Raw genomic sequence first — 19,672 nt, forward strand, 5'->3', positions numbered from 1 at the left:
AAGTATTGCTGTTATTTTTAAGAAAAGCTGAAGCAAAATCAGACACTTTAGGCTGCAAAACTAAGGAAATCCTGGTGGGACTTAAAGTAGCTTAATGTTTCTCAGCCATCTTATAATGTGCAAAACAGCACCATTTTAATCTGTGAAAAGCTTGTTAGATAATCTTCAGAAATGTTTTGTTTTCTAATCCAAGGCACCGTGGTTGGGGTGGTGATTTACACCGGTAAAGAGCTGCGCAGTGTAATGAACACCTCCAACCCAAGACATAAGGTAAAATTAACAATATCCTAAAATCAACATCATTTTAAACCAAGTCCAAAACTGATAAATCTGTGTCACGCTCATACTGTTTGTTGTGTGCTGTTGCAGATCGGCCTGTTTGACCTGGAAGTGAACTGTCTGACTAAGATCCTGTTTGGAGCTCTGGTGGTGGTCTCACTGGTCATGGTGGCTCTGCAGCACTTTGCTGGCCGCTGGTATCTCCAGATCTTCCGCTTTCTTCTGCTCTTCTCCAACATCGTCCCCATCAGGTAGGAAAATGTCTGTAAAATCTACAGCTGTTTCCTACACTTTGACAATTACTAAAGAAAGCAGCTATAAGTTCAGACATTTTGACAATTATAGTTTGGTATCTTTTGTGCTGAATGCTCAGTAATGCTTGATTTATTAATTAACTGGCATTTAGCATTTTGAGATTATTAAAGGATTAGTTCAGTTCCAGAATAAAAAATTGCCTGAAAATGCACTCACCCCCTTGTCATCCAAGATGTTCATGTCTTTCTTTCTTCAGTCGTAAAGAAATTAAGTTTTTTGAGGAAAACATTTCAGCATTTTTCTCCATATAATGGACTGATATGGTGCCCCGATCTGTTATTTTAATAAAAATAATGCAATTTATATACTCTTTAATGCCAAACGCTCAATCGGGGCACCATACCAGTCCATTATATGGAGAAAAATCCTGAAATGTTGTCCTCAAAAGACATTCTTTACAACTGAAGAAAGAAAGACATGAACATCTTGGATGACAAGGGGGTGAGTACATTATATGTGAATCTTTGTTTTGGATGTGGACTTCTCCTTTAAGTGTTTGAGGAAAACATTCCAAGATTTTTCTCCAGATAGTGGACTTTAATGGGAGCCAGTGGTTTGAAGGTCTAGATTGCAGTTTCATTGCAGCTTCAAAGGGCTCTACACGATCCCAGCTGAGGAATAAGGGTCTTATCTAGCGAAACAATCTGTTGTTTTCTAAAAAAAAATAAAAATGTAAATACTTTTTAACCACAAATTCTCATCTTGCACTAGCTCTTCATGCATTACATAATCATGTTGGAAAGATTACATGTGGTTAGTTCTTGGCCTGTGTATTTTGGTTTAAAAATGTAGGGTTTTCTCCTACAACTTCAAAATTGTCCGACATCATTGTTTTACTTTCTTTGCACGTTCGCTTTGTAAATACTGGGTCGGTACTTCCGCCAACATTACACGTGACCTTTCCAACATGATTACGTAACGTGTGAAGTTGAGGTAGTGCAAGACAATCGTTTGTGGTTAAAAAGTATATAAAGTTTAATTTCTTTTAGAAAATGACCGATCGTTTCACTAGATAAGACCTTTATTCCTCGGCTGGGATCGCGTGGAGCTCTTTGAAACTGCAATTTGGACCTTCAACCTGCTGATCCCCATTGAAGTCCATTATGTGGAGAAAAATCCTGGAATGTTTTCCTCAGAAACCTTAATTACTTTTTGACTGAAGAAAGAAAGACATGAACATCTTGGATGTAATCCTTTAAATGAACACTCCACTTTTTGAAAATAGGCTCATTGTCCAACTCCCCTAGAGTTAAACAGTTGAGTTTTACCGTTTTTGAATCAGTTCAGCCGATCTCCGGGTTTGATGGTAGCACTTTTAGCAGAGCTTAGCATAGATTATTGAATCTGATTAGACCGATAGCATCTCGCTCAAAAATGACCATATATAATGACAATATTTTTCCTATTTAAAACTTGATTCTTCTGTAGTTACATTGTGTACAAAGACTGACGTAAAATGAAAAGCTGTGATTTTCTAGGCTGATATGGCTAGGAACTATATCTCATTCCGGCGTAATAATCAAGGAACTTTGCTGCTGTACCATGGGTGCAGCAGGCGCAATGATATTACGCAGTGTCTGAAAGTGACCGGTACTAAGTTTGTGTAGATGCAGAGTTGCAGCCGGCAGAGTTGACGGTTGACTGCTGCACCCATGATACGGCAGCAAAGTTCCTTGATTATTACGCCGGAATGAGAGTATAGTTCCTAGCCATACCGACCTAGACCTAAATATCGAAACTCTTTGGTCATTTTTGAGTGAGATGCTAACGGTCTAATCAGATTCAATGATCTATGCCAAGCTATGCTAAAAGTGCTACCGCCAGACCCGGAGATCGGCTGAATGGATTTGAAAATGGTAAAACTCAACTGTTTAACTCTAGGGGAGTTGGACAATGAACCTATTTTCAAAAAAAGTGGAGTGTTCATTTAAAGGATTACATCCAAGATGTTCATGTCTTTCTTTCTTCAGTCAAAAAGTAATTAAGGTTTCTGAGGAAAACATTCCAGGATTTTTCTCCACATAATGGACTTCAATGGGGATCAGCAGGTTGAAGGTCCAAATTGCAGTTTCAAAGAGCTCCACGCGATCCCAGCCGAGGAATAAAGGTCTTATCTAGTGAAACGATCGGTCATTTTCTAAAAGAAATTAAACTTTATATACTTTTTAACCACAAACGATTGTCTTGCACTACCTCAACTTCACACGTTACGTAATCATGTTGGAAAGGTCACGTGTAATGTTGGCGGAAGTACCGACCCAGTATTTACAAAGCGAACGTGCAAAGAAAGTAAAACAATGATGTCGGACAATTTTGAAGTTGTAGGAGAAAACCCTACATTTTTAAACCAAAATACACAGGCCAAGAACTAACCACATGTAATCTTTCCAACATGATTATGTAATGCATGAAGAGCTAGTGCAAGATGAGAATTTGTGGTTAAAAAGTATTTACATTTTTATTTTTTTTTAGAAAACAACAGATTGTTTCGCTAGATAAGACCCTTATTCCTCAGCTGGGATCGTGTAGAGCCCTTTGAAGCTGCAATGAAACTGCAATCTAGACCTTCAAACCACTGGCTCCCATTAAAGTCCACTATCTGGAGAAAAATCTTGGAATGTTTTCCTCAAACACTTAAAGGAGAAGTCCACATCCAAAACAAAGATTCACATATAATGTACTCACCCCCTTGTCATCCAAGATGTTCATGTCTTTCTTTCTTCAGTCGTAAAGAAATTAAGTTTTTTGAGGAAAACATTTCAGCATTTTTCTCCATATAATGGACTGATATGGTGCCCCGATCTGTTATTTTAATAAAAATAATGCAATTTATATACTCTTTAATGCCAAACGCTCAATCGGGGCACCATACCAGTCCATTATATGGAGAAAAATCCTGAAATGTTGTCCTCAAAAGACATTCTTTACAACTGAAGAAAGAAAGACATGAACATCTTGGATGACAAGGGGGTGAGTACATTATATGTGAATCTTTGTTTTGGATGTGGACTTCTCCTTTAAGTGTTTGAGGAAAACATTCCAAGATTTTTCTCCAGATAGTGGACTTTAATGGGAGCCAGTGGTTTGAAGGTCTAGATTGCAGTTTCATTGCAGCTTCAAAGGGCTCTACACGATCCCAGCTGAGGAATAAGGGTCTTATCTAGCGAAACAATCTGTTGTTTTCTAAAAAAAAATAAAAATGTAAATACTTTTTAACCACAAATTCTCATCTTGCACTAGCTCTTCATGCATTACATAATCATGTTGGAAAGATTACATGTGGTTAGTTCTTGGCCTGTGTATTTTGGTTTAAAAATGTAGGGTTTTCTCCTACAACTTCAAAATTGTCCGACATCATTGTTTTACTTTCTTTGCACGTTCGCTTTGTAAATACTGGGTCGGTACTTCCGCCAACATTACACGTGACCTTTCCAACATGATTACGTAACGTGTGAAGTTGAGGTAGTGCAAGACAATCGTTTGTGGTTAAAAAGTATATAAAGTTTAATTTCTTTTAGAAAATGACCGATCGTTTCACTAGATAAGACCTTTATTCCTCGGCTGGGATCGCGTGGAGCTCTTTGAAACTGCAATTTGGACCTTCAACCTGCTGATCCCCATTGAAGTCCATTATGTGGAGAAAAATCCTGGAATGTTTTCCTCAGAAACCTTAATTACTTTTTGACTGAAGAAAGAAAGACATGAACATCTTGGATGTAATCCTTTAAATGAACACTCCACTTTTTTTGAAAATAGGTTCATTGTCCAACTCCCCTAGAGTTAAACAGTTGAGTTTTACCATTTTCAAATCCATTCAGCCGATCTCCGGGTCTGGCGGTAGCACTTTTAGCATAGCTTGGCATAGATCATTGAATCTGATTAGACCGTTAGCATCTCACTCAAAAATGACCAAAGAGTTTCGATATTTAGGTCTAGGTCGGTATGGCTAGGAACTATACTCTCATTCCGGCGTAATAATCAAGGAACTTTGCTGCCGTATCATGGGTGCAGCAGTCAACCGTCAACTCTGCCGGCTGCAACTCTGCATCTACACAAACTTAGTACCGGTCACTTTCAGACACTGCGTAATATCATTGCGCCTGCTGCACCCATGGTACAGCAGCAAAGTTCCTTGATTATTACGCCGGAATGAGATATAGTTCCTAGCCATATCAGCCTAGAAAATCACAGCTTTTCATTTTACGTCAGTCTTTGTACACAATGTAACTACAGAAGAATCAAGTTTTAAATAGGAAAAATATTGTCATTATATATGGTCATTTTTGAGCGAGATGCTATCGGTCTAATCAGATTCAATAATCTATGCTAAGCTCTGCTAAAAGTGCTACCATCAAACCCGGAGATCGGCTGAACTGATTCAAAAACGGTAAAACTCAACTGTTTAACTCTAGGGGAGTTGGACAATGAGCCTATTTTCAAAAAAAGTGGAGTGTTCCTTTAAGAAATCTAATCTATCAGTACAGACAGATATCATTCTAAATAATCAGTATCGGTGGAGAAATTTTGTATTAGTGCGTCCTTAATGTCTAGCATTATTGTGCTTTATTTCCAGTTTGCGTGTGAATTTGGACATGGGCAAAATGGTGTTCAGCTGGATGATTAAGAAAGACTCTAAAATACCTGGGACGGTGGTTCGAGCCAGTACCATCCCAGAGCAGCTGGGCCGGATCTCTTACCTGCTCACAGACAAAACTGGTATGATTTAACTTTAAAAGCTTGTGTAAAGTGAGAGTTTTGTTAACAAAACGACAAAATTTGACCAATTTTGGTGGGGATTTTATTTTTTATTTTTTTATTATTATTTTTTTTTAAGATGTTAAAAGGTGTTAATCAGTAAGATGTTAATCATGCTGAAAACATGCTAGTAACATTCTAGTAACTTGTTAATCATGCTAGAATCATGTTAACAGCATGCTAGTAACTTGCTAATCATGCTAACAACATGCTAGTAACCTGCTAATCATGCTAACAACATGGTAGTAACTAAGACTAACAAAGTAACAAAGACTATAGAATACCCAAGACTTGTCACTCGTATAGTTCTGAATGGGGAAGGATGCAACGCTCACTATGGCTGCAAAGCCCCGCCTTCTTAATGAAAATCATTGTCAGTATGTCACTGCAGCTGCAGTTAGAAGTCCCGGTTGCTATAGAAACAGTCAGCGTTTCGACCTTTAAACTTCTAGCTTTTAAAACTTTTTTTAAACTATCTGCTTGGCTTTCTCAAGCCAACTTCAAAGTTTGTTTTGACAAACATTTTTATCTAGTTTTTAATATAACTCTGATTGTAAATAATGTAAATAATGGGCTAATTGTCATTTTTGGTTGAACTAACCCTTTAAGTTGTCCAATGTGTATTACCATTCAAAAGTCTAGGGTCAGTTTTTGTTTGCTTTTTGTAATTAATTAATATTTTTATTCAAGGATGAATTAAATTGATCAAAAGTGACCAATTGATCATTTATGGTGTTACAAAAGATTCCTATTTCAAAGAAATAAATTCTGTTGGAACGTTTTTTATTTATCAAAATAAAATATAAAATACAAAATAATAAATATTAGGCAGCAAAGCTGTTTTCAACATAAATAATAATAATAATAATAATAAATGTTTCTTGAGCAGCAAAGCAGCATATCAGAATGATTTCTGTAGGATCATGTGACACTAAAGACTGGAGTAATGATGCTGAAAATTTAGCTTTGCATCACAGGAATAAAATACATTTTACAGTATATTACAAGACAATTTATTTTAAATTGTAACGATATTACAGATTGTACTGTATTTTAAATCAAATAAATGCTTCTTAAGTCTCTTATGCACATCATAAAATCTTACCGACCCCAAAATTTTGAACAGTAGTGCTTTTCAGAGTAAAGCAGAATATGCTGTGGGAAATATTTGGTTGTATTGTGGAAATTATTGGTTAATATTGTTTTTCCCTACCGGCTAATGCCGGTTCGCAACCACTTAGCAACCACATCACAACAGAGCCAGGCACCACTCATATTTTCTTCAGCAAAAGTCTAGTCACCTTTATATAAGGGCAAGTTGATTGTAAAAATGAACATTTTTATGTGCTTTGGGAGAAAAGGTGAAAGGAAGCCGTGGCTTTGACAGTTAAATTTACTTTCCTTAATGCAAAGGGCTTTTCTGAATGAACCAAAGCAGAAATGAGAGCATTACGCTGGTGTGTTTGAGAGCTGATAGCGTTGAAGTGTTTTTAAAAGTTTCCCCCAGTAGCTCACAGGTAGCCGAGGCTCTTACCACGGAGCTTAAACTTGTGTGCCGACAGCGCAGACATGCCACTTATTACGGCCTTAAATCAGAAACGAGCTGAAGGTTCTCATCCTCACACGCTTACCACACAGACTCAGCCGGCGCTACCCTTCAAATTTATGCATTCGACCGCCTGTAAAATTACAGCCTGTTTCCCACACGGACGCTGATGTAGCTTGACCGAGGCAGTGAATAAAGGAGGTCAGAGGTCATCGTAATGTAAGGGGTAGAGCAGCGACGCCTGACTGAAATACTACCGAGAGGCTCTGTTTAAAAGCGGCCGACGCGTGAGGTGTCAGGAAACGATCCTGAAGCTCTTTGTCATTAACAAGCCATTAGTGTTAATATTGTTTAGTTTGAGGGTTTTGGCTGCAGGAAGTGCATGTCGATCAGGGGAGGTTGTTAGGGGTTGTTTCCTTTCACAGATTTTACTCTTTTATTGGTTGTGTTCGAAATCAATTACTAGTGTTTTGCATACTGTGTAGTGTATACTGTATACCGCCTATTTATAAAATAGTATGTAAGATATTGCAACTAGATTTTACAGCAAAAATGTGTTCTGGGCTGGTAAACGAAAGATTGTAGGTTTGAACCACACTGACACCAAGACTGAATCCATAAACTATGACAGTTGGGAAACAGTGTTGTTTGAAATATTTCAAATTAGCCTTAATATTTATATTTTTATGCTAATTTTAAATTTTTCTTTAGGTTTTAATCCTTTAGTTTTGTCCTTTGTCATTTTGATCACTTTTTTAAAAATATTTCTTTTTATTTATTTATTTATATATTTTATTTCAGATTTAGTTATTAAAGTTAACTTTTAAGTATTGTATATAATATATTTTATTCCAGTTAATGTTATTTAAAAATAAACAAGTAATATTTATTTATTTTTTTTAACTATAACTATAATTACCTTGTTGTGCCTTTGATCTTGACATTTGCTCTTGTTTTATTTGATAGGAGCTGTACCTGTAAATGTTACCAGTGTTGTTTTAGTATTATTTATATGCTGTTATATAATTTAATATTTAATTTAATAAATGAATTTTATATATAATTTAATATTTAATATTTTAATTTTCATGTTTTCATTTTAATTAATTTTTTTCTTAAGGTTTTAATAATTTAGTGTTGTCCTTTGTCAATTTTGTTACTTGTTAAAATATTTATTTATTTATTATTATTATTATTTTTTTACATTTCAGATTTAGTAATTTTAGAACTTTAAACTTAGATGCCATGGCAACATTTCTAATTTTCATTCAAAAATTAGGTTTTTCACTTTAAGTTTTTTATGCTTTATTTCATTCCAGTTAATGTTTAAAAATAAACAAGTAATTGAATGATCTCATTTTATTTGATAGGAACTGTACCAGTAAATGTTACTAGTGTCACTGTAGCGTTATTTATATACTCTTATATAATATATAATTGAAAATAATTAATTTAATATATAATTTAATATTTAATATTTTGAATGAGCTTTTATTTTTTTATATTTTTATTTAAATTAATTTTGTTTTAATATATATATATATATATATATATATATATATATATATATATTTTTTTTTTTTTATTTAGATTTCTGTTTAGCTTTTTTTAAATTCAGATTTATTCATTTTAGAACTTCAGCTATGCTCATTTTATTTAATTTTTTTTATTTAAAATAATTTTAAAAATCAGGTTTATCGTATATTTTTGTTTTTTATATTAATTCAATTTTATTTCAAATAACATAAAACATTTTGAACATAAAACCTCAACAACACGGATTACTACTAAAACATCTGTTAAAATGGCCACGTATACTTGTAATTATATAAGCAGGTCTGTTTGTTTAGGCAGGATGGTTCGTCCTCGTCTAATGTTAATGGTTTTCACAGGAACCCTCACTCAGAATGAGATGGTGTTCAGACGTCTCCATCTTGGAACTGTGGCGTATGGGATGGACTCCATGGATGAAGTGCAGAGTCACGTGTTCAGCGCTTACACTCAGGTATTCCCAGAATTCACTGCATGCCAAACTGAGCATGCATCCAATTCATGTAGACCCAGTTTCTGGGCAAAGTATGACAATGTATGTGTAATTTGTGCAAAGGTACAATGATGCAACATGCACAAAACATCTTTGCAAACCTGTAATGAGAAGCATTTGATGGTTTAAACATTTCAAAATGAGTAAGACGTCCATAAAAATTAGTATTGTAATTTTACACTTGTACTGTAAACTTTATTATTTTTCTCTGCACATTTTTTTTTACTATACTTTACTATACTCTACACTAAATATTGCTGTAGTAATATTTATTTTTTTTATTTTATATAATTATTGTATTATTATATAATACAGTAATTATATAATACAATACAAAATTGTTTTAAAAATAAAATGTATCAATAAATAAATAATAATTATAGAATAATTATTTTTTCTATATAATTTTAATTTTATATTTTGTATTTTAATTCTTAATTTTTGTATATTTATTTTTGTCATATTAATATAGAATTTCAAAATGTTGGCAATATTTTTGTGAAATATTTTTACTATTTAAAATAGATGCTTTCTATTTGAATATATATTTTAAAATGTAATTTATTCCTGTGATCAAAGCTAAATTTTCAGCATCATTATTTCAGTCACATGATCCTTGAGAAATCATTCTAATAGTCTGATTTGCTGTTCAAGAAACATTTTTATTATCATTATCGATATTTAATAGTTGAGTACTTCTATTCTTTGAATAGAAAGATCCAAAGATCAGCATTTATCTGAAATAAAAAGCTTTTGTAACATTATACACTAGCATTCAAAAGAGCGAGATTTTATTTTATTTTATTTTATTTATTTATTTTTTTAGAAGGGTGGGGGGGTAAATTATAGAAATTACTACTTTTATTTAGCAAAGATATGTTAAAATGGAAAACGGTTATTATAAATAGCAAAAATATTTCAAAAATGTACTGTTTTTGCTGTATCAAATATATGCAAATGCAAAATGCATAAATTTAAATACTTCATAGCGCAAATTTATCTGTAATATATGATTTTGGTCATACCACCCACATTTAATATGCGGATTGGGATGCAGCCCGTCACTGTATGACTTATGACTTGTATGATTTAGAAAAGCCTTCACAAAGCACAATTGTTGAGCTTTTGTCCAGCAAACAGAGCAAAGTCCTTGTAAAATGAGTCCCTTTCACCTCTCACTGATATGTTCTGTCTGTTTGACACCAAAGGTCACCGAGGCAGGAAACCGGGGTTACTAGTACTCCGGCCTCTCAATAGCTTATATACGAACTTACAAACTCTGTCATTAGTCCTCGGAAATGTGCGCTCTATAAATAGTAGCTCAGCGCTGACGGTAATTGTTCATATATGTAACACATCTGGGAGCGTTTATGAGTCTTTTTTCAGGATATTAGGTTTATTAGCAGTCAGAGACATGGATATTTTGATCATTTTGTGAAACCTGAATTGCTCATGAAGCTTCAAATCTGGTCCTAGAGAACTAAAATAACGAGAATGAATCTTTATATGTGCACTATGTATTGTCTTTACACTTTACATATAAACAAAAATGAGTATGTTGTTTTACAGATGTGTTTGAGTTACCTTATTATGACTATATTATATACTATATTAAGCATCACTTATGTTCTTAGTGGAGAAAACAATCCCATAATGCATTGTGACAGGCATGGTGGAGGAAAAACTTGTCTATTCTGCTTACCAAAGCTGCATTTATTTGATCGAAAATATAGTAAAAACAGTAATATTTTCAGCATTCGGATTATTCACTGTCATGTTAAATGTGATCTCCACAGCCTCCTCAAGACATGCAGGCCTCTCGTGCACCGGGCGCCACCAAAGTGAGGAAGACCATCAGCAGTCGAGTGCACGAGGCGGTGAAGGCCATCGCACTGGTGCACAACGTGACTCCGGTATACGAGTCCAACGGTGTGACGGATCAGGCGGAAGCTGAAATGCACTATGAAGACACATGCAGGGTTTACCAGGCCTCCAGTCCGGATGAGGTACCACAGTCTCATTTATGATAATTCATTCTAAAATCAATATAAATCAAAAGTAGGTCAGCACACATAAATCAGATCATGATATGGACTAGTGTCTGTGAATATTACGCTGCAAAAATACTATTTAAATATGAATCCTGCATGTTCTGCATGTCTCTGCCCTTCTGCCGCCTCAATATATGAGTACATGAACACATAAACATAATCTCCAGAACAGCATTTTTTTTTTTTTTTTAAGAAAAGCTATCGTCATATATCATATGCAAACAGAAACTGAAAGGTCTTCAAAGTAACCCGTCAAAATGAAAGTTTAGTTTACTTCGGTTTGCTACTACTAATAAAATTATTAGAACATTATTTTTTAAGGAATTTTTACAACAACAAAAAAATTACCAAAAATTAAATCCACAGCACAGTTTTTCTGTAAATAAATAAATAAGTAAATAAATAATTTAAAAAAACAAAAACAAGTTTCAATTAATTAGACAGGCTTTTGACTATTAAAATTTAATGAAACCATTAAAATGGAATCAGGAGAATCAATGGACAACACAGAATTTGTTAAAAAAAATAAAAAATAAAACTGAATTAAAAAAAAAAATTCATAGGGCCTTAAAAACGTAATTTTTAATAAACTTTAATGAATTGGTGTTAAATTGTGCAAGTTTCATGATTTAATTTAATTAGACATGCTTTTTGATGTCTTTTTTTTCTTTTTGTTTAACCATTGAAACAGAGTCTAGAAAAATTTAAACTGAAAAAAAGAAGAAAAAAACGAATCCAGAAAAATTAAAACTGGGGGGAATGTGGAGAAAAAAAAAGTAATTTGGGGAAAAAATAAAATGGATTTCATTAGGAAATAAAGAACACATTCATATTTTAAATATATTAATTTAAATATTTTTAAAATAGATTTTAAAATATTTAAATTATTGTTTTTTCTAAATTCTTTGAGGAATAGAAAGCATTGTTTTTAACTTTCTGTTCTTCAAAGAATTCAGAAAAAATAAAAGCATTTATTTAAAATAGAAATATTTTGTAACATTATTAATGTCTTTACTGTCACTTTTGATACATTTAATGCAATTTAATTATTTAAAAAAATAAAAAAGCAGTCATAAATCATGTTTAAATAACATAAGTATGTAATCATTTGAATAATTGAAAAATGTGAATAACATTTATAAAACACAAGCACAACAATTTTTTTTTTAAAAAATGGTTTGTGTTGTGTAAATAGTAGAAAAAGCATTCTTGTGTATGAGTTTGTGACATGTTTTTTCCAGTCACTTACAAGGATGTCAGTTTGTAAACGGTTGTATAAATACATAAAAAAAGGGGAAAAAGGTACATAAAACCTGAGCATTTAAATAACAAATACATGAACATATGAATAATTAAAATATTTAATGCTCATAAAACATAAGCATTTAAATAACATAAATACACAAACATTTGGATGATTAAAAAACGTAACATTTATTAAGCATGAGCAGACAAGTTTCTTTAAAGAAATTTTTTTAAAATTTTAAACGATTTATGTTTTTTACATTGATTTACACAGCTGTCAAAAATAAATATATTTAAATCTATTAAAAAAATACATAAATAGCATTTGTTAAACCAGAGAATTTACATGAGAAATAAATGAACAATAAAGCATGATGCTCATAAAACATGAACATGAACATAGAAAAATTTATTTTAAGAAAAAATTGTAAAAAAAAATATATTGTTTGACGTTTCCATGACACAAGACAAACATTTGCAGAAATATTAAGGAAACTGCTGAATTAAATGGGGTTAAATGACATGTACTTTTGTCCTGTACAGCCTCATTTTCATTTTTGTCGAACTACTCATGCCGTCTACTCTGACTAAGGTCAGTATCCTCCATTTGGCACTCTGGTTTAAAGAATAATTGTGCTGCGTAACTCTTTCTCTAATGCACTGAAGTTATCCTTAATTTCAATTTAAATTATTAGTTTCTGAGTTAACACATATTTCATTGCCCCCTGCTCAGGTATTAAAATATTTCCGAATGATGAGTCGAGCATTTGGCGTATTCTCTTCTGCAGCCGATCACTTCTGCAGATGTGCTGTCTCATATTTGAACATTTCTGGGCATCAGAACCAAATCATCGGGGCCAGGAGCGAGTGACGCATACAGTGATCAATTGAGCCATGCTGTGGTTATGTAGGCACCGTTACTGGTTTGGTTTTAACCACTGCATACCACCACACTGACTGTATGTGCGTTCATAGAGACGCTGACTAAACGCATGTACGTATTCTGTTGCAGAAGCCCAACGTTTTTCGGGAAGGCATGACACACTGATCTAGTATTGTTTTAGAGATGATTGTTGCTTCTCTAGCCATGCTTTCTAATATGATATTAAAGGAAATCTATTTTAATACACGCATAACTTAAAATGTCATTAAATATTAGTCGAATTAGTCAAACTTTTTTTTTTTTTTTTTTTTTGTTAATAATTTAAACCATTTGACAGTCCGAATTAACCTAGAACTAACCTGTGATTTAAAAGTATAAAATTATCGGATCTTTTTAAAAGACATTGACAAACTCATAAGGAGGTTAGTTTGCTGTGTGATGTAATTTCCTGTTTGATGGTTTTCTCATCATGTGGCAACATCGTTCCTGCATGTCTGTAAATTAATTTTAATTTAGAAATTGAAAACATTTATGATATTGAAAATAATTTGTACTGTTCTGTTATTTAATTATTCAGTAATTTAATAATAAATAAACAAAAAAAATAATTTGTACACATTTGTATAAGTTTATATATTTTTTAATATATATTTATATTAATATTTTTATACATATATTTACATACAATTATTATAATTTTATACTTTTGGGGTAAAAATAAAGACCTATTTTTTTTTTTTTAAACTTAATTGAAGTACTTTAAAAAATTATTCAGATTTTGAAAAAATAAATAAATAATTAATAATAAATAAATAAATAATAAGTAAATAAATACCTGTACATAAATAATGTTTTAAATAATAAATATTTTTAAAAGAAAAAGACACATATGTATACGTGTGTGTGTGTGTGTGTATGTGTATATATATGTGTGCGTATATATATATATATATATATATATATGTGTGTGTGTGTGTGTGTGTGTATACACATATATATATATATATATATGTGTGTGTGTGTATATATATATATATATATATATATATTTTTTTTTTTTTTTTTTTTTAGATATATAGTATATAATATATAATAATAATGTTTTATACTTCTGTGGTAAAAATAAAGACCCTTTTTTTAAACTATATGTATATATGTATATAGACCTAGGTTTTTTATTACTTAAGCAATTTGTGCTCTGAATTGAAAACAGTAATAAGAAAAAAATATACATATAATAAATAAATATAAGAAATAAGTAAATACATAATATTTTAAAAAAGACAATTGTACAAATGTTTTTATTTGTATATATGTAATATAATTATATTTGTTACTTTTGCAGGAAAAAATAAAGACCTAAGATTTTTTTTTTTTAACTTAAAAAATGTAGGTACTTTTATTTCAATTCAGAATTCAAAAAACACTAAAAAAAAATATATATATATATATATATGTGTGTGTGTGTGTGTGTGTGTGTGTGTTTGTGTGTGTGTAATAAATAAATAAATAAATACATTGAATAATATTTTAAGTAGTAAATAAATATGTAATAAAAATACATATACATATGTATGAGGGTATATATTTTTATTAAATTATATTATATTTAATATTATTATATTTTATACTTTTGGGGAAAAAATAAAGACCTTGTTTTTTTTTTTTTTTTTTTTTTTTAACTTAAAACATTTAAGTACCTAATAAAAAAAAATTTAAAAACACACATTATAAAAAAATTAAAAATAACGTGTACTGTACTGTTACTTAATTAATCAATTATTTAATAAAACATGTCTTAAAATAAATAAATACATAAATAATATTTGTAAATATTAAATATTTTTTTAACATAAAAGAAAAAACTAAAATATTTTATAAATATAATTCTATAAAATATATATATATTTTTTTACTTAAAAATTAGTCTCACAAATTGAAAACAATATAAAAATCTTTTTACTGCTGTATTATTTAATTCAATATTTAATACAAAATTCCAAAAATTAAGGGGAAAATAGTTTGAACAAGGTCTTCTCAAAATGCTTCAGAGTGGCATTACTTTTTCTGTACACAGGTTGGATAAGCCTCATTTGTTGGTTTGTAACAGCGAGGGCTGTTTTTTGGGGCGGCAGTCCGCCCATCTGGATACTGTGAGATATGTTATTAGCAGCTAGTCAGGGAGGGCATAAGAAATCGGGTTTTTTGATCTCTCTGTAACCCTTGGTCTGGAAGTTATTGGGCAATAACTTCTGCCTCCCAGAAATACCCCCCTTCAGCGTCACACTAATGGATGGCATCTGGTTTGCCTTTATCTTCACATGTTCCCAGAAGAGAACATGTTTATAATTGGTGGCCCGTTGCATACTTGCATTTTCTCCACCACACATCCGAAAAAACTGTTGCAGGAAATGGAAAACGTAATGGTTCGGTGTTTGATTTTGATTTTGTTTTTTGTTTAAGTAAACAGCACGTGACACGTTTAAGTAATTTGCTTAAGAAATCAGATTGAAAAACTGCTTTTGCAAATTGCTTCCTGTTTATGACATTTGTTTCATGAAATTCAGGAGTTTGCATATGCAGAGCGGTTTCATATATGGTCATTTCTCCTTCGATTTGTCTCTCTCCTGCACTAGGTGTCTCTGGTTCAGTGGACGGAGAGTGTCGGTCTGACGCTGGTCGGTAGAGATCAGTCTTCAATGCAGTTGAGGACACCTAGTGGACAAATACTGAACTTCACCATCCTGCAGATTTTCCCTTTTACCTACGAGAGCAAGCGCATGGGCATCATAGTGCGAGTGAGTATCGCATCCGGACACAGAAACGCAACTGTCCCTAAACTCCATTAACATGAACTGTCTGACATGCAGAAGGGAACCAAAAAAAAACCCCTGGATTAATCAAATAAAATAATAAAATTGTAAAATAAATAAAGAAATCAGTGTGTATATATATATATATATATATATATAATATTTTATATACATAAATAATAAAATTTAAAAAATAATAAAAAAATAATAAAAATAATAATAAAAAAAGTGTGCTTTACATTAGAAAAACACCAAATAGAAGAATTTTCACTACTGTATTTATTATGATAGTTTCTGTATTTATTATGTGTTTTGTAATGTTTAATGGATATACTAAAAAAAATTACTTTTATTTTGAATTTTCACTCAAATCGCTTGTAAATTTCACAAAAATTATGAAATGGCAAATAAAAAATTTACTTTTTGCCTTTTTAATTTTTTATACTATTTTTTACTATTTACTTTTTTTTTTTTTTTTTTTTTTTTTTTTTTTATTATTTTCTTAATATTTATTTATTTATTTTTTACTTTTTTTCCTAATTCGTGTCCAATTACATGCAGGTTGACCTTATAATAATTGAGAAACTATGTATTCGTACTTTTTTAATTTGTTAACATTTGTTTATGCATATAATAAGGTATTATTTATATAGCATTTTTAAATCTTGGTTTATTAATTTTATTTGATTAGTTTATTAATTTATATTATAGGAATTAAAGTGTTACAAACAAACATGAATTTTGGTTTAAAATGTAATTTAAGGAAAAATAAATGAATATATATATATATATATATGTCTATCTATCTATCTATCTATCTATCTCTCTATATATATATTGATTTATTAACCCAAAAATGTGAGCATAACTACTACTATATATTTAATTGTTTAGATTTTGTATATGTAACTTTTTATATTTATATATTTATTGATTTAAAATTTTAATTTAAGGTGTGTGTGTGTGTGTGTGTATATATGTATAAAATTATATATAAAATGTATTTTTTAACCCAAAAGTTGAGCTTAACTACCACTAGTTTTTGTATATTTAATTTTGTATATAATTATATTCTATATGTTTTTATATTTCTATATTTACGTATTTAATGATTAAAAAAATTAAGGGAAAAACTGAATATATATATATATATATATATATATATTATATATTTATATATTTATATTTTATATATATATATATATAAAATGTATGTATGTATATGTATGTATATATGTGTGTGTGTGTGTACACACACACACACACACACACACATTTATTTATTTTTTTATATTTTGTATGCAAGTTTTTATGTTTTTATATTGCATTGTTGAAAATTTTAATTTAAGGGAAAAAAGGAATATAAATTTTATTTATTTATTTATTTATTAACCTAAATGGTGAATAAGTATTACTAATTTTTATATATAGAGGATTAATAATTTAAGGTTGGGGGGAGGAATGAATGAATGAATGAATGAATGATTGAATGAATGAATGAATGAATGAATGAATGAATGAATGGAAAACATATATATACATTACTATATACTTTTTATTTATTGAGAATAATTTTTTTTTAAATTAATTATTTAATTAGTTATTCATTCATTCATTTATTCATTCATTCATTTATTTTTTTACTTAAAAGGTAAATAACTATTACAAGTTTTTTGGTGTACTGAGGGTTAATGATTTGTACAAACCCCTAACCATAAGTATTAACCTCAGGAACATAACTTGTTCTGCATCATTTGTGCTTTATTCATGAATGGCGCTTCAAATCATGTGGTTAGTTCTGGAGACGTGGGCTGTTACGCTACTTTACTTCAGAGTTTTGCCTGAAAAACAATAAACGGGAAAGTCACGCCCAAAATATCATTCCTTCAAGGTGGGTCTTGAGTTTTGCGCAGGCATTTACGCCAGAAAATGTGAAAATCTAGTTTGTGCTTACCCTTTAAAACAATACGATAATTGAAGATCAGACCAAAAAAATGATATGACTAGACTGAGTGTTATCTGAGAAAGTTGTGACCCTGCCCTGGGCTTGATGACTAACTCTCCCCGTACGAGCTCTCGGCTATTGTTGTTGGCCTGGACCGAAGCCTGTATCAGTGTTTGAGGAAACCAGCAACTGAACCTGGTTTCCTCTGTAGAATCCTTTTAAAACACCTTCAAGGACAATCAAGGAAACCCAAAATAAATGCTTGGAAAAAACAACATAGACTGTCCTGCTCAGCTGTGAACTTTTCCTGTTTCACTTGGTACATTGAGTATCATTGATTTTGATATCTGACTTAACTGTATATGTCTGTACATAAATAATAAATTATTAAATAACAAAACATATTCTGCTCATGTTTGTTAGGATGAATCCACAGGAGAGATCACGTTTTACATGAAAGGTGCTGATGTGGTGATGGCCGGCATTGTTCAATACAACGACTGGCTGGAGGAGGAGGTAATTTCATGTTTATTTCTTTTTGTTTGAACGTCAACAAATATGAAATGATTTTAAGTGGACGTCATGCTTATGTCAAGAAACTTTCTGACTTTCATGTTGGGAATTTTTTTGTTTTCTGCTCTCGTTATCAGTGTGGAAATATGGCCCGGGAAGGCTTGAGGGTGCTGGTGGTAGCCAAAAAATCACTAACAGAAGAACAATACCAAGATTTCGAGGTGAGTTTCCAACGCTTAGTCATTAGAAAGTTTGCTGTGGAACAAAATCCCGGGGTGAATAATTGCTGATAGATTAGTGTATTAATAAATGGTGTTTAAGGCCTTGGCCCAAAAAACATGGAAGGAAAATTATCATTCACCGCTTACCATTTTACACTATCGTTCAAAAGATTGAGGTCATTTAGATTTTATAATGTTTTTAAAAGAAATCTGCTGTGCTTACCAAGACCATGGTTAAAATACATGGTGAAATATTATTACAATTTAAAAGTTGTGTTTTTAATTTGAATGTAGTTTAACTTGTCATTTATTTCTGTGATGCAAAGCTGAATTTTCAGCATCATTACTCCAGGCGTCAGTATCACATGATCCTTCAAAAATCATTCTAATATGCTGATTTGCTGCTCAAGAAACATTTATTTTTTTATTATTATTATTATTATTATTATTATTATCAGTGTTGAAAACCGTTGTGCTGCATCGTATTTTTTTGCAAACCATCTGACACTTTTTTCAGATTTTTTTTTATATTTGGAAAGTTAAGATTTATTTGAATTAGAAATGTTTTATAACATTTTAAAAATGTAATTTGTATAATATGCACTGCCATTAAAAAGTTTGGATCAGTACGATTTTTAATGTTTTTTAAGAAGTCTCTTATGCTCATTAAAGTTACATTGAGTTGGAACACACACACACACACACACACACACACACACGTCTGGTTTATTATCCTTGTGGGGACTCTCCGTAGGTGCAATGGTTTTTATACTGTCCACACTGTATTTTCTATCCCCTTACCCCAACCCTACCCCTAAACCTAACCCTTACAGAAAACTTTCTGCATTTTTACTTTCTCAAAAAAACTCATTCTGTATGATTTATAAGCTTTTGTACCCATGGGGACCTCAAGCCAGTCCCCACAATGTCAAAAATGTCAGGTTTTACTATCCTTGTGGGGACATTTGGTCCCCACAATGTAGCAAAAACAAGTACACACACACACACACACACACACAGACACATACATATATATGTATGTATGTATGTATGTATGTATGT

At 31.2% G+C, this 19,672-nt stretch overlaps 1 protein-coding gene across 1 annotated transcript in view; it reads left to right on the forward strand.

Annotated features, from left to right (window-relative positions):
- LOC127155037 (probable phospholipid-transporting ATPase IIA) overlaps window positions 1-19,672 on the forward strand; it is a 75,488-nt gene that overhangs the window by 21,058 nt on the left and 34,758 nt on the right. The window contains exons 10-17 of the mRNA XM_051096986.1: window positions 194-270; window positions 370-530; window positions 5,168-5,310; window positions 8,788-8,900; window positions 10,736-10,945; window positions 15,755-15,916; window positions 18,300-18,392; window positions 18,527-18,610. Coding sequence (XP_050952943.1) covers window positions 194-270; window positions 370-530; window positions 5,168-5,310; window positions 8,788-8,900; window positions 10,736-10,945; window positions 15,755-15,916; window positions 18,300-18,392; window positions 18,527-18,610 — 1,043 coding nt within the window. The remainder of the gene's footprint in view (window positions 1-193; window positions 271-369; window positions 531-5,167; window positions 5,311-8,787; window positions 8,901-10,735; window positions 10,946-15,754; window positions 15,917-18,299; window positions 18,393-18,526; window positions 18,611-19,672) is intronic.

Source organism: Labeo rohita, chromosome 23 (genome assembly GCF_022985175.1).
Source record: "Labeo rohita strain BAU-BD-2019 chromosome 23, IGBB_LRoh.1.0, whole genome shotgun sequence".
Lineage (NCBI taxonomy): Eukaryota > Metazoa > Chordata > Actinopteri > Cypriniformes > Cyprinidae > Labeo > Labeo rohita.